Source organism: Sorex fumeus, unplaced genomic scaffold, assembly GCF_029834395.1.
Source record: "Sorex fumeus unplaced genomic scaffold, SorFum_2.1 ptg000044l, whole genome shotgun sequence".
Taxonomy (NCBI): Eukaryota; Metazoa; Chordata; class Mammalia; order Eulipotyphla; family Soricidae; genus Sorex; species Sorex fumeus.
In genome coordinates, this window is record NW_026606101.1 from 72,945,762 (window position 1) to 72,970,331 (window position 24,570).

At 39.5% G+C, this 24,570-nt stretch overlaps 1 protein-coding gene across 1 annotated transcript in view; it reads right to left on the reverse strand.

The window, feature by feature from the left end:
• Nucleotides 1-5,187: 5,187 nt before the first annotated feature.
• CPA3 (carboxypeptidase A3) overlaps nt 5,188-24,570 on the reverse strand; it is a 31,659-nt gene continuing 12,276 nt past the window's right edge. The window contains exons 4-11 of the mRNA XM_056121917.1: nt 18,019-18,121; nt 17,766-17,867; nt 16,680-16,778; nt 14,973-15,083; nt 13,616-13,706; nt 12,497-12,699; nt 9,317-9,401; nt 5,188-5,634 (exon numbers count right to left, since the gene is read on the reverse strand). Of these exons, the coding sequence (XP_055977892.1) occupies nt 5,447-5,634; nt 9,317-9,401; nt 12,497-12,699; nt 13,616-13,706; nt 14,973-15,083; nt 16,680-16,778; nt 17,766-17,867; nt 18,019-18,121 (982 nt within the window). The 3' untranslated portion in view covers nt 5,188-5,446. The remainder of the gene's footprint in view (nt 5,635-9,316; nt 9,402-12,496; nt 12,700-13,615; nt 13,707-14,972; nt 15,084-16,679; nt 16,779-17,765; nt 17,868-18,018; nt 18,122-24,570) is intronic.

Here is a 24,570-nt window from a genome sequence, read left to right on the forward strand (position 1 = left end):
CAAGCTTTGTCTCCAGGTATCAACCTAGTCCTGACCTTCACAGAACTTTGTACCTAAGTGTGAAATGCTTTCTGTTTCATGGTCATCTATGAGTGTTTTAATTTTTTTGTATTTGAATTCTAAGATGTCTCTTGGTTAATTTCTAATGTGAAGTGAACTTTTGCCAGTGAATGTATGTTGTAAGAACTTTAGTTGTGAGCATCTCTAAAGCCTTTTGCATACCTATAGAACTGATATAATGCTTTTGAAATGGTATTTCAAAGTATTTTTGTCAATGTTAAATGAGATGATTGGTAACTAGTGTCTAAACTTGGGAGATCATGTTGTACTAAGTTCAGTAAAATAAGAGGTTAAACTTGTGGGATGACTATTAGGAATATAGATGCGTGTCTTAAGTCAGAAAGATAATTGATGAAGATATCAGTGGGAAAAAGGAAAAGAATCCAGTTATAGAATGTTTGTAAAAGGAATGTGTATATGAGGTTTGAGGTTGGTTTAAGAAAAGGAACTGATCAAATTGTTTTGTTATAAGAAACTCTTTAAATCACATGCAGAATTGTTCTAGTACCTTTTCAGTAAGATCTATGGAAAAGACGATAGGTGGATTATCCGGACTCCTGTTACAAATGCTCTTAGATAATTGAATTTTTCAAAAGTTGCAGGGAATCAAGGGTTTTGACATGGGATTGAAAACATCTCAAACGGTATGCTTTGTCTCTACAGATTTTAGCTTCTTTTGACTAGGATGGGTGTAACCTGATAAACCTAAGCTCCTTGTATTCCAGCAGATGGTCATGGAGAGTATCATGCTATGTGAAATGAGTCAGGAAGAGAGGGACAGACATAGAATGACTGCACTCATTTGTGGAATACAAAATAACATAATATGAGACTGACACCCAAGGACAGTAGACACAAGGGCCAGGATTATTGCTCCATAATTGGAAGACTGTCTAATGAGCTGGGGGCAGAAGGCAGCTGGAAGAGAGAAGAGATCATTAAGTCGATGGTGGGAGGTATTGTTGGGGATGGGAGATGTGTAGATAATGGGAGAAAGTAGATAAAGGACCAAACGTGATGGCCTCTCAGTATCTGTAGCAGGAGGGGTGGATGGGGGGATACTGGGGACATTGGTGTTGGAAAAATTGCACTTGTAGAGGGATGGGTGTTCAATCATTGTATGACTGAAACTCAAACATGAAAGCTTTACAACTGTATCTCACAATAATTCAATAAAAATTTAATTTTTTACTGACACATACTTGACTTCCATTATGATATAAGATCAAGGTATACGTCTTCATTAGATATCACTGTATCACTGTCATCCTGTTGTTCATTGATTTCCTCGAGCAGGCACCAGTAATGTCTTCTTCATCCTAGGCCTGAGATTTTAGAAAGTGCCACATTCAAGGCTCTTTCAGGGTCAGGAGAATGAGACCCATCATTGATACTGGTTTTTGGCATATTCTACACACCACGGGGAGTTTGCCAGACTCTGCTGTGTGGGCAGGATACTTTCTGTAGCCTGCCAGGTTCTCCAGATAAGAACTGGATAATAAGATGTCATGTGGCCACATTTGCTTCTTCTGGGAACTGGGTTTTATAGTCTCTGGGTCTTGGTCGTTGATGGAATTACACGGTGCCAGGGGCAGTTGGTGGGTATAAAGCCTAGCTACTGGAAGATGGGAGATCTGGGTAGAGGAGGCCCAGTCCCAATCTGAGCAGGCTTGGAGATCTACGCCCCGGGTCCCTCACACCTGGGTTCCTCTGCTGGTTCCTGCATGTGTGAGGCTCGTCCAAACGTGTGGAGAGTGGTCTTAAGCATGGCTGTGACTGGAACTGGAGGTCTTCAGCTGCTGGGGCTTTGCTTGGGGTGGGGAGGGAAACTCAATCCACCCTTCTCCAAGGGGCCCTTGTGAGGACCGCCAGGCACAGAGACAGGAGACTCTGTGCTGTTCTCTTCTGGGAGCTGGGTTTTAAAACCCAGTTCATTAGATATATTAATTGCAATATAGTATTAGCTAGCACCTTTATCACCTCATAATTAGCCATCACTTTTAGTGATAAAGTAATTAATATCTAGTCTCTTAGCATACAATAGTTCTAAAATCACTTTGTTGTGCATTAGTACATTGTTTATTGATGCTCAAATCAATCTTAAATAAGATTGATTACAGCTTTTGCTGATGAGTGCTTATATCTTGGGGAGTTGCATTTCTGAAAACATTACAGTACTTTACTATAGATTTTTAAACCAACGCTTTTATTCCCTTCTTGTTCTTTATCCTTCTCCTCTTCCTCTTCCTCTTCCTCTTCCTCTTCCTCTTCCTCCTCCTCCTCCTCCTTCTCCTCCTCCTCCTCCTCTTCCTCTCTTGCTCTTCCTCCTCTGTTTCATCTTCTCCTCCTCCACCAGGCTCTGCTGTGCTTGGAACCTACTCTGACTCAGAACTCGGGGGTTACTTTTTTTTTTCTTTTTGGGTCACACCTGGCGGTGCCTAGGAGTCACTCTTGGCTTTGCACTCAGGAATTACTCCTGGTGGTGCTCAGGGGACCATATGGGATGCTGGGAATTGAACCCTGGTCGACCACATGCAAGGCATACGCCCTACCTGCTGTACTAGTGCTCCAGTACCACGGGGATCACTTTTTGAGGGAGGAGAATCACATGTGGTGGCAGGGATCAAACCCAGGTCAGTGGTGTGCAAGGCAAGTGCTTTATCCACTGTAATATCTCTCCAACCCACTCCCTTGCCCCCCCTGCATATTCTTTATTTTAGAAAAATGGTTACATGTACTATATGAAAGAGAAAAATATCCCAAGAAGCCAGCAGGAGAAAACATGAAAAGAGAGAATGTGAGAAGAGAGGACTTGCGTGTTCCAGTGATGTGCTGCACATTTCTCAGAGAATTTCTTATTTATTTCTTAATCTAACAAAATCAGGTACAGCAGTTTGTCATAAGTAAGAAATAGAGAGGGCTGGAGTGATAGTACAGTGGATAGGGCCATGCACAAGCACAACTGGGTTTGATCCCCAGCATCCCATATGGTTCCCTGAGCACTGCCAGGAGTAATTCCTGAGTGCAGAACCAGGAGTAAGCCCTGTGCACTGCCTAGCGTGACTCCAAAAGTTTACATTCAGTTTTGGAATGTATCTAGAGCACAGGACAGAAGGAGGCTATCTTGGATAAGGTATTTAAAATTCAGTTTGGAGTCATAATGCTCACTCTTTGAAGACTTTTTTTTTGCATTAGCAAAATTATTAGTACAAACTGTTGGTAAAATGTGTGTCTCAGTCACGATATCATTGCTGTAGAATAATACAACTTCAAACTACAAAATAATCTTCCTTGAGTAAATTTGATAGTAAGAAAACTGAAAAAGAAAGGATGATTTTCTGGTGGGATGCATTGTGCCAAGGATATTTTAAGGAACAATAGAATTAAATTTTTTGGGGTCATTTTGGTTTTCAGTCATACATGATTGTTCTTAGGGTGACTCCTGACTCAGAGCTTGAAAACAGCAAAACTTTTAAGTTGGCTACAAAGACCTCTGCTGATAAATGAGAAATCACAGCACTTCCTTAAACCTCTCTGGAAAGAAAGTGAAGTTTTAAAAACCTGAATGGAGATTTTCTCTTCATACACTTATTTTCTCAATTCATGTGAAATAAGACACACACACACACACACACACACACACACACACAATATCCTGAGATACCATTCAAAAGTTAGTCAGTTAAGATAAGAAACTGTCTCATGAGGAGTTTTGATATGTTAGTCACTAAATTTATTTTTATGAGTGTGAGGAAAAATATTAAACTACACTGTATTTCAAGTTTTAGTAAAATGTGTGCTCAACTTAGTAGTTTCTATAATCTAAATAATGGATAAACATGAGGCAATATTCAGTGGTAAATGTTAAAGTTTGACTTCCTTTCAGTTCTTTCTGAGTTCAACACATACGTATGGATGATACTATATTCCCATATGGCACTTATAATGAAACAAATTTACATTTATGCTTAAAATGCTAGTTTGAATGCTGAATAATATTATTTATTTTACAAAAGGTTTGAATATTATGTTTTTCACAAAGATAGTTTGATTTTGTAACATAATTTTAACCTTTATACTCCTGAATTACATTCTCTTCTTCGACTCGTAAAGCCTTTACTTTTTTGGGGGGGGAGGGATCTTGGTAGTGGTTTCTCCTACATGATTCTGTCTGGGAAGCTTTTGCCTACCAGAAAAATCTTCCATTGTAGATTGGAGGGAATTCTTTGTTTCACCAAATTCTAAAAGTATTCATGAGAAACCTCCCAGATAATTATTTTTTGACTTGGTTTATCAGGATCTTTTAGAAAGCTAAAAGTTTTCATCTAGAATGTTCTGAGAGATATCAGAGGAAGTCAAGCAACTCTGGAGTTCTCCCTCTGTTGACTAGGCATCTGTGCACTTTATTTCTAGAATAGAAAAGCCCAAGCCCACTGTGGTCGTATGAGGAGGTCTTGTGAATCTCTTTTGGGGAAAAGGTATCCTGTAATACTATCTCACACTATGGGCTATACATAGTCTGGGAGTAGCAAGTTACCACTGCCCCAACTAATGTAAAATTTTCTTATCAGCTTCTGATAACATTTCTGTCCATTGTAAGGACAGGGCTTACATGATGGCTGTGTTTGCATTTGCTCAGAGGTGCTTTGGCAGGTTCCTTATTCTGCTTATGGAAGAGAAAGTAGGCGAACTCAGACTATTTTGAATTTAATATACCATATGTTGATGGGAACTGGATTGGTTGTTTAAAGTACTGATTCATCTCTATGTAAACTAGTTCTTTTGGCTAGGATTACTTTTTGCTATGGTGAAGATATAAGCCCTGAAAACTTCTATTAAAATGTGTGTAGGAAAGATTGTGTTTTTGAAAATTCAAGTAATGTTTTTATCATATTATTGACTATGATAAGCATTAGTGTTTGACTATGAATGCTAACAGTAAGATTTGAAGAATATTAAAAGAGAGAAGAGGCATTTTTAAAGCATGAGAATGCATTTTATTTTTATTCCCATCTGTAGATGAAATGATGAACCTACATCATAAAAATGCTGGGGAAACAAAAGGTTTTCATTTCTTCCCCGACGACTTTATATATATATATATATATATATATATATATATATATATATCGTCTTCCTAATTGCTCAAAATAGTATGCATTAGCTTTAAACTTTAAAGGGAGCAAAGAAAGGCAGTCAAAAGCTTTTTCTTAAAAAGGACTTTGCTAAGGCCTTGCAAAATAATAGTAAATAAAAGACAATAAGAAATAGATAGGAGTTAAGTGAGCAAAAATGGCATGGCAACCCCTCTAGGGCTAACTGAAGATTACTTTCTGGTGAAAGAATCTAAGAAGGGTTAATTGTCTCCCAAGCTACGGGCAATCCTTTAGGAACTATTCTTGAGGACAAATTTGGCAATAAATTTGACAGCTAGCATGGTCTCCTTACAAGTTGATTTTATCTGAGATTCTGGAAGCAAAAATCCAAATCTGCCTTTATCTCGGAGCTCGAAGGCAAATGTGTGTTTGATGCCCAGGTCATAAGCCCAGTCTAAGGAAGAACCTGTTGTTTGGTCTGTAAAACATAAGCGATAAATATTTAATTAGAAACAAATGCAGCATTTTTCTTGAAATGGAAATTCACTGGCATAAAATTAGCAGTAAAAATAATTATGTGCACAGTTAATTGTGGTAATGAATGGAAGTAGTGGCATGTACAGCATAGGACAAAAAGTAATCATGGCTTTGGGATTCACCATATATCTTAAATATGTGCTGTATTTCTAAAATTACATTCTACTTGGGCCAGCCATCGAACTGACTTTGTTTCATGGGCACATAGAGTGGCAGAGAGAGGAGGTCTGAGTAAGTGCTAGCAGCAAGGAAGGAAGCAAGGACTAGAATCGATGCACGCAAATAATGCAAAAGTACATTATCTCTGTACTCAGTATATCAATTTTCTTGCTAATCACGTTACTAGTGTTAAACCGATTTGTCATTAGAAAACCAACCAAGGAAGCTTAAACTAGTTATGAGGATGTCACTAAATCTGACTTTTTCCTGTCAGCATTTATGAAATGTTACTAAGAAGACTATTATTTAATTAAAAAGATTGAAAATATAAACCCATACCCATGGGTTATGAAACTTAAGATTTAGATAAGAGCATGTTGATACGATGAAATGGTCTAGAAAAGCCCCCTTACCAAGACGCACTTTTTCTTTTTTAGTTTTCTTTCTTTCTTTTTTTAAAATTGAATCGCCGTGAGACAGTTACAGAGCTTTCATGCTTGAGTTTCAATCATACAATGATCAAACACCCATCCCTCCAGCAGTGCACATTCTCCACCACCAACGTCCCCAGTATATCCCATCCCACCCCTCACCCTGCCTTCATGGCAGACAGTTTCCCCCATACTCTCTGTCTCTACTTTGGGGCATTATGGTTTGCAATACAGATACTGAGAGGTTATCACGTTTGGTCCTTTATCTACTTTCAGCACACATCTCCCATCTCGAATGATTCCTTCCACCATCATTGACTTAGTGATCCCTTCTCTATCCCAGCTGCCTTCTCCCCTAGCTCATGAGGCAGGCTTCAAAACATGGAGTAATATTCCTGGTCCTTGTCTATACTGTCCTTGGGTGTCTGTCTCATATTATGTTATTTTATATTCTACAAATGAGTGCAGCAAGACTCATTGTTTAAGACCCGTATGCTTGACAGGTTAGTACTGTCTCTACTAGCATGATCAGCGGGCTTAAATGTTTGCCTGCTAAAATGATTTAGCTGTGTCCAGGAGGTTCTACAGTTTCCATTGTTGCTCAACTCTGCTGTTTAGTTTCCAGGATTGCCTACATAACTACTCACCTACCTCCCCAAATCAACTAATCTGTGAAAAGCAAAAACTTCCACTTAGCCAGCTCAAACACACACAATGAAAGACCCCCAAAATTGTGCCAAATGGGTCTTTATCCTTTGAGGCCTCTGCTGGCTCAATCTGACCAGTAGGCCCCCATTCAATCCACTGACCCTTCTCTGTCTAACCTGTCTTGCTTTTCTGGTAAATTCTACCACCCAGCGGGACCTGTGTTCGAGCACCTTCTTCATTCCTTTCAAACTATCCATGTGTTCATATTAGTTTGTTTTATATCATGGAGGAAACTCTTTGCTGCACAAATCATTTGTGGAATAGAAGTAAGTTCTAGAATATGACACAAGTTTTACTGACAAAAACATTTCAGGCTGAAATACCAGAGTGCAAAATTCTAAGGGAGAAAGGAAAAAGAAAGGGATATTTTGATAGGAAGATGGAAGAGATAATGTTAAGCATTCAAGCAAGAAATATTAAGGGACTGGAACAATAACCTGGTGGCTTGCCTTGTATATGGCCAAACAGGGTTTGCTTGCCAATATCCCAGATAGTCCCCTGAGTATTGCCAAGGAGTCATTCCTAAGTGCAGAGCCAGGAGTAAGCCCTGAGCACCACCAGGTGTGGTCTCCGAAACAGCGTCCCCCCCGAAAAGAAATATTTATTAAAACTTTAATATTAACAATGCTTGTTCCTTCTCACTGAGAAGGGTGGGTGATTCAGAGTAGAAAGATAAGAAAATGCTACTGAAAGCTTTGGGAATGATGTCAAAGATATTAATCAGGAGAGAGGGCAGAATATGTCAGGGTGGGAAAGGAACCAGAGCTTACCAGGTCTTAAGGGGAAAAGTTTAGGACGGGTGAAGAGATTGCATTTCACCTCTGTGATGGAGGTGGTATTTTTGAGGAGAGTCTTGACAGAAGGCTTGTGTTTTTCCAGATGGTGATGGAAGAAAGCAATCTAATGAGTGAACCACAAGGTTAGTAAAGACTGGAGGCATTTTTCAGGCTGTTGAGGTCACAGAGATCCAGAAGCCTGGAATCAAGAGCGGTGTGTTCGTGGAATGAAACTCAGAATATCAGGTAAATCAGGACAAGGTGTTTCAGTTTTGTTTGGGAGGCCAGAACAATCACTGTGGTTCTGTTCATCATTTTGGCGAGGGTCAATTTGGACAGGGGAGAGCAGACAGCAATTGGGAAGGGTTATGAATGGAAAGACTGAACTAGTGCAAAGTCAGCACGCTGGGAGCAGAATGGAAGAGGCTAGGGAAGAAATACTGTAATGGAAGAGTTACAGAATTTGATCAACATGACTAAGGTTTCAATCTAGATGGCTGGGAAAATGGAATTATTATTAGTAATTAATAAAGTCAGTGCTCAGGCTGGTAAGGAGGGTAGGAAAAGGTACAGGTATTCAGCGGAATATGTTTGGCTTCATTCAGTCATTCAATAGAAGGAATGTGGCATAAATTTTGAAATCTTGGCAGAAGCAGTAGGTTAAAAATTGGCTTGTCCAAGATAAGGACCAGGAGGTTCACTCCATGGCTTGGAGGCCAGCTGCACATGCTAGGGAAAAGGCAGCTCAGATAGAGAAGGGAGCACCAAGTAAAAGGTGTTGGGAGGATCCTCCCAGGATGGGAGATGCATGCTGAAAGTAGACTACAGACCGAACACGATTGCCACTCAATGCCTCTTTTGCAAACCACAGCACCCAAAAGGAGAGAGAGAACAAAGGGGAATGCCCTGCCACAGAGGCAGGGTGTTGTGGGGGGGGAGAATGGGGGGTGGGTGGGAGGGATACTGGGATCAGTGGTGGTGGGAAATGGGCACTGGTGGAGGGATGAGTACTCGATCATTATATAACTGAACCCAAGCACAAAAATTCGTAAGTCTACAACTGTACCTCATGGTGTTTCACTAATAAAAATCAGTGGAAGAAAGAGTCCAAGTAGTTAAAAAAAACTTAAGCAGTTTTTAGAGTCGAAGTAGTTAGAAAACTTCAGTACTTAAGTAGTTAAAAAAATGAAAACAAAACCAAACCGTTTGGACCCCATCCTAATTGGTATTAGTTCCTGTGAGGATTAAACATTGTTGAAGGTAGGTAGATGAATTATACTGTAAATTTGTTTGGACTTAATTACTTCTGTTGAGCTTGCATCTCGTGAAAAGTCCAGTATTAGTTTCTATAATAATCTCATCCCTTCCCTCAGTGACCTGACTTTGACCCCTAGATTTATACCATGATTCCGAACTTCCTTTTGAAAAACTGGAGTTTAAATGAATGATTCTGGATGTGCTCACCCTTGTGCCTGTTATACCATTCTCTTACATATTTGTGAAAAGATAATTGGAGAAACTGAGCCAGTAAATGTGATGGAAAACTTACAAATTGTTGATGCTATTGGGCCATAGATATAGCTGGTTCCGTATCGAGTGGCTACAGCTTCAGCACCGATCTTTGCTACTTTGTCCTGGAGAGAAAAAGGCCATTAGAGAGGAATGATAAAATACCATTTAATAACATTATTTTTGTTGTTGTTGGGGATGGGGGAAAGAACTAATAACATTAATTTATTAAATTGAATTTGATAAAATTTTATTAAATGTCAAATAAACTATCTTATTGCTTATTTGACATTTGAAGATCAAAATAAATTATTGAGTGAGAAATTAATTTTCACTAAGACAACATAGAGATTCTTTTCAAGGTGAAGCAGTAATATATAGTAACACCTCATTTTTCATTTATTTCTTTTTTTGTTTTTTGGTCCTATCTGTCGATGCACAGGGGTTATTCCTGGCTCATGCACTCAAGAATTACTCCTGGGGGTGCTCTGGGGACCATATGGGATGCTGAGAATCAAACCCGGGTAGGCCATGTGCAAAGCAAACGCCCTACCCGCTGTGCTATTGCTCCAGCCCCAGCATTTCTTTCTTTCGCATTCTTCCCCCTCTTCCCTCCTGTCTCCTCCATCGTTCTTTCTAGAAATCATACTCTTTTTCTATCAGATTTTTCTTTTTTGGGTTTCAAGTAATTGTCTTTCCAAAGTCAGTGTCTCCCATTTGTTCTTTCCTGTTTTATCATTATAGGATTTACACACTTGGGATCTGAGCATCTTAAGGGTTAAGAGGGCAGTTGTCTCCTGTTTAAAAACACGAATACCAGAAGGTTCTATATGAATAAAGACTGGAAATAGTGCTGGTGGGGATGTGGTGACAAGGACTTTACATTCACTGTTGGTGGCACCACCGCAGGGTTCAGTCTCTCTGGAAAAATAGGTTGTAGCCACCTCAATATATTGTGAATATAACTTTTATATAACCTCAGGGAGATACCTCAAAAATAGAAAAATATTAATTCAAAAAGACATGTACATCTATATTCATCTCAGCACTTCTTACAATTGCCAAGATCTGGAAACCAGCACGTGTCCAATAATAGATGAACGAATCAGGAAATAGTGGTCTGCAGACAGACCAATCAGCTCTAAGAAACTGAATTTCTGAAGCCTTCTGCAACCTGATGGGATTGGAAAGTGTCATGCTTGGTGCAGTGAGTTAGGAAGTAAAAGATAAATACCAGACAGGGGCTGGAGCTGGTAGAGCGTTTGTCTTGCACGCGGCCAACCCAGGTTCGATTCCCAGCATCCCATATGGTCCCCGACCACCGCCGGGAGTGATTCCTGAGTTCAGAGCCAAGAGTGACTTGGCTGTGCATTGCTGGGTGTGACCCAAAAAGCAATAAATAAATAAATAAATACTAGACAATTTGGCTCAAACAAACTCTGAGACATGATCGATAGAACTAAGTACTAGGGAGCGAGGGGTGGAGGGCAGGGAAAGGGACTGTGGGATAATGGTAGAGGCATCTTGAAACACGGGTGGGGGTTTTGGTATAATGGCCTTGCAACTGTAATAACTCAATATTATTGAATTTCTTTGTTTCTGGGTCACACCTTGCAGTGCTCTGGTATTACTCCTGGAAATGCTCAGAGTACTGTGTGTGAGTGCTAGTGAACCCCAGTACGCTGCATGCAAAGTAAGTGCCTTATCAGATAAACTATTTTTTCCTGCTCTTCATTACTCTTGTAAACTGTGATATCTCATTTAAAGTATCAATGGTTTCTCAATCAAAAGTAAACATTTTAAAAAATTTGTTAACTTAGAGTTCATTTTCCAGAATGCCATGTGATGCTTTCCTATGCTCTTTAGTGTTCTGTATTCTGAGAATGATTATTGGCATCAACTTTAATGGATTATAGTTACTAACAAATTTGAACTCTAAATGAAGATTATTTTAGGTCTTTAAATATATTGTATATAAACAAATGATTTTTCTCAGTTGGTTTAATTTTTGTCTATTAACTCTTTACTCAAAGTAGTTTGTTCTATGTATTTGTCTATAATTTTATTGATAAATATTATATTTTCATAGGCTTTCTTTTCCTAAAGGCAGATTAAAGTCAAGTTGCTTCATCTTTGCATAAATTGATCAAATTCATGGATGTAAATTCTGAACTTGATTGGTTAAATAAATGAGCCATATATCGCTTGTCTATTTTCTTTGTAGTATAATTATAGATGGTTTTAATGACTGGTTCAAACCTCAGCTCAACTTCAAATTAAATGCTGTTGTGCAGAATACAATTGAGTGAAGTCAGAATGACAATCTGACCTCTTATTTCTTGAAAACTAATTTTATGAAGCATTATTTGAATTATAGCTCTTACTGAGTGTGTTGTTATATTTGTCAACCACCAGGCGATCGATGTTAATTTTTTTCTGTTTTCTTTTCTTCTACAGTAATTAAAACTATTTCCTTTGTTTCCATTCATTCAGCCTGTCAGATATTCTGATTTATTGAAACCCACATGTGGACATCTCTCTTTCTCTCTCTCTCTCTCTCTCTCCCTCTCTCTCCCTCTCTCTCTCCCTCTCTCTTTTAAAATAAAACTAAGATAATAAAATTATCTCCAAGGGAAAGAAAAATATATTAGTGGTAATAGTCCCAGAAAAACAGTTCATTCTTTGTGGAAGGTTTTCCAAACATAAAGTTCTTCCTTTAGAAAGTAAAATAATTAATTTCATTTCCCAATGAATCAGGAGGCTAAAATTAAACTAATTTAATAAAATATTAAGAACTATCAAAGAGATCCTGACAAATGTTTTTAAAGTAGATACCTTTGCTCTAGGTTGTGGCATATGTATAATCATGGTAAATGCTTAGCTAAATCATAATCTGTGTGGTAACAGAATTTTAGGCTTAGTCATATATTACTGTAACAAGTCTCACAATGTTGTTACTGGACCCGCTGGAGCAAACTGATGAACAACGGGAGGACAGTCATACAGTGATACCTATATCACTATTAGCATAATCACTTTGCATGAAAGATCTTATTACCTATGTACTTTTATCAAATGAAAAGTTAATTTGAAGATGATTTTAACTCTAATAAAGTGAATTTCTTCCTTTATTTTCTTCAGCATTACACAACTCAAGTAGTTCATAAGGAGCTGATTTAAAATGGGGGGTAGGCATGAACGTAGACTTCCCCCTACGTACCAGTTCCTTGTGGTTTGAGGGCAGTTCTTTGGTGTATCCATAGGGGTACATTAGCATTTGGGAGTAGGAATGGAAGGTGATGTAGGCCTTGATAGATTGCTGGTGTTTTCGGATGAAGTCAGTGACAGCTTTTGTCTCTCTCTCCGATTCCGGCGCGGGGCCCCGATAGATAGGAAAACATGGGTTGTTGGTGACAGGTAAAGCTGCAGAGAACATGGGTACATGAGAACCCACCCTACTTGCATCGCGCAGCCCCTGCCTCTTCCCAGGGGGATTCCCGAAATGTTTAGAACGTGTGAGCCAGACTTAAAGTCCCACTGACTGTAGGTTACTGGTTCACGCACGTCACAGCATCGCAGGCTGAGGCCCCCTGGGGTATCCTAGCTTTGCTGGCTTCCCACTTCTAATATTTCCCAGGTCACAGGAGTCATACCCAGCAGTCTGGGGTCATCTTGTCCACAGTCCAGTTCAACCTGGGCACTACTGTGGGGTGGGCGAGCATCATTCCTGGAGCCTGAGTATCTGACCTGCCTCAGCAGGCAGCTTGCCCCCACCTTACTATCCTATTTATCATGGCAGAGCAGGACTAAATGCTGGGGTCGCAGTTCAAGAAAATGAGGGAAGGACAACCTGCACGGATGGGACTCGTGTAATTTCTCCTGACCAGTGTGTCTCCTGATGGTGTGAGTTCTGCTAGCACGGGCTATTTCCATGAGCAGGCTCTGTGCCTTAGATGTCTCTTTTCCCAAACCATCTAAGAACCACTTGTAGGTTGGGTTTAACCAATGGTGCTTCTCCAATTTATAAGACCAGGAAGAGGAGGGAGGGGAACTGAGATCTCACTCCAGACTGTATGACGTTCTGTGCGTCTGGAGTGTGCCAAGTTGATGTAACGAGTAAAGATGGTTGGGTCCCCGGGATCCTCTCTCCTCCCATACAACAAATCATTCAGAATCCCTCTGCGGTAGTGGGGCATCGTTTTATTTTGCAGGTAGGAGAAGTAACATTCACCCAACCAAGATCAATCTTTGCTTCCTTAAATAAGTAGGTGGTTTAGCAAAATTCAGTGGCTAAACACGCTTTATTGCACTGTCTCTTGAAATCAAGTCTGTTACTCACCATCCCAGGAAGCATTGAAGTTCCTATTGAGATCTGTACCGATGCATTCTGAGTTCTGGTTCTTGGAACGATTTTTTCTCCACATGCGATCCTGCGGTATTGAATGATGGAAGTGATTACATCATTACACAATAGATACACTCACTTTTTTCAGTTTGATCATTTGTATTTTTTCAGCACGTATCTACAACCTTTTTTTTTTAAAAGTCTAGTTACCTTGCATCCCTTTATTATAAAGGAAAAATGCCTTTTAAAATTATAATTTGCAACAACTTCAGAAATTTAGTTTTTCATTAACACTCTAGGACCTTAATAAAGCCATTCTATAGTTTCAAAAAAAACCTGCTGGTTAGTTTTCAGTCTTAAAAAATAATCAACAGGGGCTGGAGCAATAGCACAGCAGGTAGGACGTTGGCCTTGCACGTGGCCAACCCGGGTTTGATTCCCAGCATCCCATATGGTCCCCTGAGCACCGCCAGGGGTAATTCCTGAGCGCAGAGCCAGGAGGAACCCCTGTGCATTGCCGGGTGTGACCCAAAAAGCAAAAAAACAAAAAAAATCAAAAGTACTCTAAAATTGCCTGTAATTTAGATACTAACTTTATTACACCTTTCACTATTTAGAAATTCAGATATAATATAGCTCAAAGGGTTGGAGCATAATTTTCATAAAATAATTTGGTATTCTATGTCAGTGTGGATGTTTATTATTAATCTTATTTATAAAACAGTAAGGGGACAATAAAGGTTCCTGTTTAATAACAGATAACTGTATTAAATTTTTTGGATATAATTATTTTACCTTAAACGCTGCCTCAAATTGATAGGGTACAATGACATTTGCTTTACAATCACTGTATATAGTGCCTTTTAATTAATTGTATTTATTTATTTATTTTTATTTTTGCAGGGGCCGCGTCTAATGGTGCTTAGGAAATATATTACTGGTTCTGTGCTCAAAGGTTAGTCACTCCTAGCATTTCTTAGGGGACCATCAGCAATGCCAGGGATTGAACCCAGGTTGGCCAATGCAAGGCAAGCTCCTTATCTGTTGTATTTTCTCTCTGGTCCATATCAATTTTTATTTATAATTTTTGTTTAATTAGCTATGCTATATCATATCATATAAAATTACTACTTCATTTTTTTCCCCACAGTACTAGCTTTAGCAACAAAAATGTCGTATGATTTCAAGGATACACAAGCAACCAGGAAGTCATGTTTGCTCTTGTCTGAAATTGAGACTATAAAACAATATACTCATCTGAGTTGGAATTTGCTGATTACACAAACTTGTCACATGATGATCAGTGGTCATAAAGTCAATAAGTACGATCAATCTATGAATGAAAACCTACCTGTGTCCATGACCAAATATATCCATCAACGTTGAACACAGGAAGAACATAAAAATTCATTCGATCTAGGAGTTTGGTCATGATTTTGTTCTTCCCATAAGATTTGGCTGCCTGTAGGCATAGAAAAAAAAACTTAAGCTATTGTTGAAGTTTTGTTACCATCTAAAAACCTTTGGTTGAAATGAAAAGCTGTTTTATCCTGCAGTTCTTCATTTTGCCCAAAGTACTTAAACCATATTTTTTTCTAAATTGTACAAAAGTTACTGACCCATGTAGATGACAGAAAGATATGACACTTCTTTAGACTAGAGAAAGTAATTGAATGAAACATTCTTTCAATGATCATTGAGATTGGAAGTGCTAAAAACATTATATAGGAAATATATTTCCTGCAATGAATGGTGGTCTGAAACCAGCAGTAAAAATTAGGGAATAATTTGATTTAATATTGTTAGGTCAATATAGATAGAGTCTGTAAATATTGGGGAAGATTTATAAGTTAGCTCTATGTAAAAATAAAGAAAAAGCTTTCTATTAAAAACTCAAACTATTGAAATTGACCCACCAACATTTTTCTTGCATCGAACTGAAGTTTCTTAAGTTATTTGGACTTTCTTTCTGGCTGCCTTAAATATCTTATCATTCTTGAACACCTTCTTCCAAGCGATCTCTATATTGGAACCAAGAGATTTCTTATTTGCCCTGGAATGTGTGTTCCTTTATGGGTTGAGTAAGAGGGGCTCTGGCCTCTCAGCTGGAAGTGCTAAAACAACTACTGGAATAAATCAGTGCTAGTTGTAAAGTCATTCCCAGTGAAAGTATCCATGGCCAGAAAGCCATTATCATGCACATCTCATCAGTGGTGGATGCAAAATCTGGCAGGAAGGAGATTTGGAGAGTAGAAATCAAAATACAGTAGAAATAAAGTAAGAGGGAATAGCTAGACTATAATCAGGATTCATCTTTTTATAGAAGAGAGTGATTTTTCACTTGAAAAGTAAGTTCAAGTGTGTGTGTCTCACTTTAATATTTTTTTTTCTGTTTTTATACTCCTCTTTAGGTTTTTATTTCCTTATGAAATCTTCCATGTCATATAAAACTTTTTAACTGAATAAATTTGTATGTTTCTCCTTGGTTATAAAGACCAGTTGAGAATCCTAGAAGAGTAGAAGAAATATGAACGTTTTTCCTCCCCTACAGTGTAAAAAAAAAGTAAATCCTCTGGGTTTAGGTATTGAAGATACTTATAATAGTCTTATTTAAAATCACTTTTGTTCAGGTTTCTAACTGGCTTTTTTGTGCATGAACTATTTAAACAGAAACTTAGGTTCTGTACTTTCGGCTCAAGGAAGAAGGACCACACTTGTAGGTTATATAATAGATGTTCAGATGTTGCATACATAACTCTTGGAGAAACTTTCATAAGGTAGCTGTCCCCATCCCCTCCCACAACCCCCCCCCCAAATTTTCTAATGTCTTATAAAACTGTGACAGTTTAATAAACTGTCAGCTGGGAGCCCAAGAAGTCGGGAGGAAAGTGTCAGTTGTATCAAGTGTGAAGTTTTGAGTCAAGTCCAGAGTGCTTATTTCCCTCTGGCACAGAGTGTGTTTCTGCTGGTTAGTTGGAGCTGCTGTCACTTGCTGCTCAGTAAAGTTCTGGGGACATGACAATCCAGGAGAAATGTGTGAGTGTGCTGGGTCACTTACCTGATACACAAACCACTGGCAGAAAGCTGGGGAGACCCATTCTCGGGCATGAATGCCACAATCCATAAAGATAGCCTTCTTTTCATCTTTATTCCCAACCTATTTAAAAGTAAGCTGGAAATGTTGTATTGCAAGAACTCACCCCCAGATTCCATGTAGTCCAATAACTCTGTTCCTAAAACTTTATTTCCCTCATCTCCTGTGTAATGAGTAAGTGTGTAGAGATTCTCAGGGAAGGCCATAACATCTGGAGTTTCTATATATCCATCAATCATCCATGGATACTGTGTTTTTCAAAATATTAATACTTTTTCCTGCATTAGAGTTACTTCTGGCTTTTTAAAATTTTTTCCATTGGACTGCTTTTTTTCTCGCTTTATTGCTACCATGCAACAGATTGTAATTTTTTCCCATACAATTTTCTCTTAATATTTTGGCTTCATGAGCCAGATGTGGTGGTCTGGAGTGAAGAAAAAATACTTTAACTATCTTTAGTTAGGGAGGAGGTACAGTGCCCTGATATTTGAAGGGCTACCTCTTTGAAAGGAATTATGTTTGTTTTGGGTAGTTGGAGACAATGACTTGATGGTGATTCAAGGTAAGAAATTTCCTCCCAGTTATTAAGGGAATGCTAGAGGAAGTGGCGTTTGTACAGAAATCCAACAGCAGTTGAGTATCATTCATTTGCTTTGTTGTAGAAGGGAATCTCCATCAATATACGCATGAAATGCCTCACTCTTCTGGGATTTTGTGGTCTTGTGCTTCTTTAGTTTCTCTTTTACCTTGTGACATTTATTAGTGTTGCTGAATCTCAATCAATGGGAAATATTTCATGTACTAGGAACATAATAAACTCTTGCATTCATTTTCTGGGTTAGCCTGCAATGTCTCATTACTGGTTTATTATAGAGTTTTCTTGGCTTGGACTAATACCATCTGCCATTTCTACCCTTGAATGACCATCTAGAGCTTAAATACTCCTCAACAGCTAAGACTTCCTATTGTTACACAGTTTCTGTCACAGTATAACTTTCAAACATCATTTTCAATGGTAATACAAATCAGTAGGTTTTGAATTGTTTGTACCTTCAGAACATAAAGTGGATTGTCTTCAATAGTGGTCCCAATTTTTATTCGTGAGATCATTTTGGGGTGTTTATCCAACATCTTTTCCATCCAAGCAACGATCTTAAGAGCAAAACCAATTTTGAGAAACAAGAATAAGAAAAAACGTAATGACACCAAATACTGAGGGTAGATTTTTTTCTTAATAAGAGAAAACTAAGTGACACAAAATATTGAAGGTAGTTTTTAGAAGTCCAGGAATTTTATACTGTACCTCGTCCCAGTTATGATATTTTGCATAACTATGTCTGCCTTTTCTCTCTTCTTTAACATCACACTGTTTCTCAATCTCTTCCTGCAGATCATCAATCAGGATTCTGTTCAATGAGAAAATAAACATTTACTGGAGAAAGAAAAATAGAAATGTCTTTTATTTGCAGAAATGTTCTCGCCTTCCTTCTCTACTTAGATTCAATTTGCCTTGTTTTTCGATTTTTTTCTCCTCCCCCATCTCTTTTAGGTTTGACTTTTGAGCTCCTTTTTAATTGAGAAAATCTGTTGTCCAACATGGTCACCTCTCACTGTAGAGTTTTTAATAACTTAAAAAAGTCATTAAAAATGAAAACTATTGAATGTACCATTAAAATATATATGCTGGATATCAGCAGCCTGATGATGCCTTCAGACTTCCAGATACCCCAAAATTGCTGCTGTGCCTTTGGCCAGACCCCAAAAACTTGGGGCAAAGTTTACCAAGAAAGTAAACGACCAAAAGTTAGGTATGTGGGAGACACACCCACAAACCACCTCCAGCTCAGGTATATAATTGGAGGCAAGGCCTCTCTGGTTCCTGATCGAACTGCTTAATGGCCATGATCCCAGTGACTCAGAAACAAATCTCGAAATCCAACGGCTTTTGGCAGAGATGTGTCTGGTCCCCACAATGGGTTACCAGCGCCAGACCACCCCAGGGGGGGAAAGGGTGTAGTCCCTCTGCCTGCTCCCCCTTGCCGGCTCGGTGGTTCCCATCCTCCAGAGGCCATTGGACAGTCAGGTTTGGACCCGCAGTGATGAGACATGCGCAGCCTCACAGGATGGGGGTGCAGCAGGCCCTTTCCTCCCCACCCCAACGAGACCCTGAGTTGCCGCTCACGAACGGCCTCTCTGGCTCCTGATCAAGCTGCTTAATGGTCATGATCCAAGAGGCTCAAGAACAAATATTGGAACCCAGAAGGTTTTGGCAGAAATCCCTCCAGATTTAATTGTTAAAATTTTGGAATTTCAAAATCGTGTGGCCACTACTGCAGCCACGCGACGTCCTATGCTATTTATAACTAGCAATAGAAAACAAATTGTCTACTGTTGCCTTTTTGGCAGATCTGAGTGTCGGGGTAAAATTTCAAATAATAATAGTGGGTCTGGTGTCGAAATATTGAATGTAATCAAAGCAGAGAGAGAGTAATGTGGAAATCATCTGCCCCACAGGTAGGGGCAGGGTGTGGGATGGGGACACACTGGGGTTTTTGGTGGTGGAGAATGGATACTGGCAAAAGTATGGGTGTTTCATTGTATGACCGAGACTTAAACCCGTAAGCTTTGTAACTGCTCTCACGGTGATTTAATAAATAAAATTATAAAAAATGAAAAATAATATATATGCTGGAATTTGAAGTGTAAAAAGTCAAGTATTATACCTCATTAATGACATATTTAAATAATATTTTGAATATACGAGGTTAAATATTATATTGCTAAAATTAATTGCTCTTGCTTCTTGGTTATGGAAATATTTGAAGTATATATATGGCCTGCATCATATCATGCCTCGTCAGCACTGATCTATAGCCACCCCTCATCTTCTCTGTAAGCCACACACATGCTTACACACATACCCCAAAAGCAGCAATGGATACTGTTATGCACAGACTGACTGTGTGGAATTCCTTATCATTTCATGTTTTGAGAGTGGGGAGAAATGTAACTACAATGACAATAGTGAGCATGGACTTATTTCTGACTGTGTGCTAGGCATGTACAATAAATAATTTCATCTGCCCATAAGATTATGATCTTCATTTCAGGGATGAGAAAACCAAGGAACAGTGCTTCAATAAGTGCCATGTGGTTATATAGCTAAACATGGCTAGGATGGCTTTGAAGGGGATGAAATTAGATTTAGATTGTTAGAGAGGTGAACACTGGGTGTAGAGGGCTTATGCTCTCCCTTCTTTTCTCTTAATCTTGCCAAGAATGATCTCATTTCTATTTTTTAAAATTTTTATTAGTGAAACACCATAAGGTACAGTTGTAGACTTACAAATTTTTGTGCTTGGGTTTCATTTATACAATGATCGAGTACCCATCCCTCCACCAGTGCCCATTCTCCACCACCACTAATCCCGGTATCCTTCCCACCTCCTACCCCCCCCCCCCCCATCCCATCCTGCCTCTGTGGCATGGCATTCCCTTTTGTTCTCTCTCTCCTTTTGGGTGTTGTGGTTTGCAAAAGAGGAATTGAGTGGCAATCATGTTTGGTCTATAGTCTACTTTCAGCATGCATCTCCCATCCTGGGTGGATCTTCCCAATGCCCTTTATTTGGTGCTCCCTTCTCTATCTGAGCTACCTTTACCCCTAGCCTGTGTGGTTGGCTTCCAAGCCATGGAGTAAACCTCCTGGTACTTATCTCGGCTATTCTTGGGTGTTAGTCTCCTATTTTGTTACTTTATGTTCCCTAGATGAATGCAATGCTGCTGGTGGGAATGCCAACTGGTTCAGCCCTTTTGGAAAACAGTATGGACAATTCTCAAAACTAGAAATTGAGCCCCCATTTGACCCAGCAATACCACTCCTGGGAATATATCCCAGAGAGGCAAAAAAGTATAGTCGAAGTGACATTTGTACTTGTTTGTTCATTGTAGCACTGTTTACAATAGCCAGAATCTGGAAAAACCCTGAGTGCCCGAGAACAGATGACTGGTTAATGATCTCATTTCTTTATGTGAGCTCTTCCAACTCTAGTACTGACCATATTTGCATCTCTAGCTTCCGGAATCCCCATGGCCCCCATGTCTAACTTCATACTTGACATATTCACTCCAACATCCATTTGTTTAACCTAGGCAAGGTGCTGTTTGACCTGTTGGATTTTATTTCCTCTTGTTAATCTTCTCACTGTTTTCCCCAAGGCGACTTCAAAAATTTAAATGCTCATAAGATGCATGTGGTGGAATTGGGAATTTGAATGCAATCTTGCTCACGTCAAGACTGATGTCTCACAAAAAAAACGCAACAAAACAAGGAACTAGGTAGTTTAGGATAATAATAAACCCTTGGCCTTGGATTTCAAAATGGACTAATAGTGGGAGTAGGTGGGTGGATGAAGGTCAAGCCAGACATGACACAGGGACAGTGGTGGAGGGTATGGGAACTTAATGGTGGTGGGGTGCAGCAACTTTGTATATCAACGCTGTGAACTTTAACATTATTTGAAACCATATTACCTAAACTATGGTAATCATAAAATAATTATGCCTCAAAGTTTTTTTTATTATAAACACAAATATTTAATTTTGAGTATCTTCTGTGTGATAGCACAGCGGGTAGGGTGTTTGCCTTGCACACAACTGACCTGGGTTCGATTGCTCCGCCCCTCTTGGAGAGCCCGGCAAGCTACCGAGAGTATCCTGCCCACACGGCAGAGCCTGGCAAGCTCCGCGTGGTGTATTCAATATGCCAAAACCAGTAACAACAGGTCTCACAATGGAGATGTTACCGGTTCCCTCTCGAGCAAATTGATGAACAATGGGAGGACAGTACTACAGTGTAGTGCTATCTTCTCTTTGGGGTTTCTCTAAAGTCACCTTTGGATCAGTTTTCCTACTCTTGTGTAAGAACAAACCACATTTGACTTAGACAATTTTATATTTATTTATTTATTTGTTGATTTGTTTGTGTTTTGTGGGCCACATCTGGTAGTTCTCAGGGCTTACTCCTGGCTCTGTGATCAGGGAACATGACTGGTAATGGTCAAAAGACTGTCAGCTGTGCTGGATTCGCCAACTCAATCTGGGTTGGCCACATGCAAGGTAATGGGCTAAACCCCTATTGTAACCCCCTAAATCTCTGGCTCCTACAGCAACTTTTAATATATAATAACATGTCTCCTTATTCCTGTTTTCAATAGTCATGAGTAATCCAACCTCTTTTTATTTTTTGCTTTTTGGGTCACATACAGTGATGCTCAGGGGTTACTCCTGGCTCTGCACTCAGGAATTACTCCTGGTGGTTTTTGGGATACCATATGGGAGATTGAACCTGGGTCGGCCACATGCATGGCAAATGCCCTCCCTGCTGTACTATCGTTCCGGACCCTCCAACCTCTTCTGAAACAGGGTTTTGCCAGAATCATTAAAAATTATGAGAATTATAAGAAAGGGGAGTTTCTTATAATTTATTTGAGAATTATTAAATATAATAATATAGTTGTAACTTATTTTTCAGTAAAATTTTGTGTATTTTGATTTTTAGTTATAATTCTACATTTACATTTTTAATTAAATATTTAAACTACTTATCATTGGTATATTAAAATTATTATTTATATTTATTTTATTAATTTAGAAGATAACTTCTAGGAATTTTTAGGGTTATATTTATATTTTTATAAATGATATATTCAGGGTTTCTGTAGAGTTCTCTCCCAAAACTAACATTTTACTTTTATCCTTGTTTTATTGCAATTACTAAACTCTTTCAACTTTGGGGATGAATAATGGTGAGAGAGCTATCTCATTTTTTCTTCTGATTTTAAATAAGAAACTATAAAATGCTGATTGCCATTTTGAGATGAATAAGATAGATCTATTGATATGTTCAAATATTTGTTTTCCATGAATATGTGGCTGTGTAATCCCATCAACTGCCAAGACCCAGAGACTATAAAACCCAGCTCCCAGAAGAGAACAGTGCAGAGTCTCCTGCCCCTGGCTGTCCTCGCCAGAGCCCCTTGGAGGTGGGTGGGTCAAGTTTCTCTCCCCACCTCGGGCAGCCCCAGCAGCTGAAGACCTCCAGAACCAGCCACAGCCATGCTGAGACCACTCTCCACACGCATGAAGGTACCAGCAGAGGAACAAAGGCATGCGGGTCCCGGGGCTGAGATCTCCAAGCCTGCTCGGATCGGGGCTGAGCATCCTCCAGCCAGATCCTCCATCTTCCAGTAGGCAGGAGTCACACCCACCAACTACCCACCCTCCCACCCCGGGTGCCCTGTAATCCCATCAACGGCCAAGAACCCAGAGACTACAAAACCCAGCTCCTGGAAGCGTGCGGCCGGCCGTGTTACATCTTATTATCTCATTCTTACTTTGGACAACCTGGCAGGCTACCCAATATAACCTGCCCACATGGCAGAGTCTGGCAAACTCCCCATAGTGTACACAATATGCCAATTACCAGTAACAATGATGGGTCTTATTTTCCTAACCCTGAAAGAGACTTGAATATGGCACTTTTTAAAATCTCAGGGCTAGGGCAAAGGAGATATTACTGGTGCCTGCTCGAAGCAATCGACGAACAATAGGATGATCGTGATCGTGATCGTGAATATGTGGCTGCATAAAAATTTACTGGAATTCTTAATGTTAGCTATAATGTTACAACCCTAAGAATTTTATAAAGCCAATCTCACAAAGATCCTCATTTCTCTTATTTCACAAATCCTTTTTAAAAAGTCTGCATAGAGCAGCCTCCAGGCCCAACCTCTGTCATCTTGATGGGTCCAGCTCCACAGCTCCTGAAACCTGCTCGCTGCCCACCTCCCCAGATAGATTGGTCTTCTGGTTGACAACGCTGAGGGTTTTTCAGAACTGGGCTTACCTGGAGGGAATGGGGGGTGGTGGCTGGGAAGGGCCCTAGGGACACTGGTGAAGGGAGGTGGGCTGCCTGGGAGTGGTGTGGTGTATCAATGAAAAGTAAGAACAGAACACTTAAACCTAAATAAAAAGGGTTTAAAATAACAAAAAGTATGCTTAACTTAGAAAAATACATGGGGCATAGTAACAATATCTTGCAGAAGCAAGCACACTCTCGGTAAGTGATAGAAAAAAAGAAGGTGAAAGTATCTAGCCAGCAGGATCTAGCAAATCACTGATACTTTCATATAGATCCAAGTGACCCTGCAAATAAAGGGGATTTTCAGCAGCCATTGAGAGTGTTTTCCTTTTATGGCAAAGCCTGGCAATTCCTGTCAATAATCAATGATGTCTTAACCAAAGATAAATACATTCTATATCCTGTTTGTAAAGTAGACAACCATGATTTATGATGAAAATATTTGATGAGATCTTTATTTTAAAAAGGATTTTTCCAAAATTGTGCTTGTTTGAATAATTTTCTCCTCCAGATGATATATTTCATTTCCCATGGACTCTGTATGACAAAAGGCACTGTCCTGCTTTAGAGGGTGAAATGCCAGGTATTGTCCTCTTAGCAGTGATGCCTCTGTGGGAAGATGCAGTTTATTTCTTAAAACATTCACAGCAGTCATTCAGCTTACATGAGTATTTGCTGTGCATGGCGCTGGGGGTTGAACCCAGAAAATCCTACATACAAAATCTATACTTATCATTGAAGTACTTGTCCCATTCTAGCCACACAGTCCGGTAGCATTCACATTGTCACCCTGTCTGTCCTGTTCACTAAGGAAGCAGTAGCTCACAGGAAAAGGTTCTGTGATGAGATCTTACTGGGTTCCCCCTCGAGTGCGGCGCCTTCTAGTATTGTGGTCTGGGTAGTGTTCCTGTCTGAGTCTCAGCCTCTTGCCTTTTA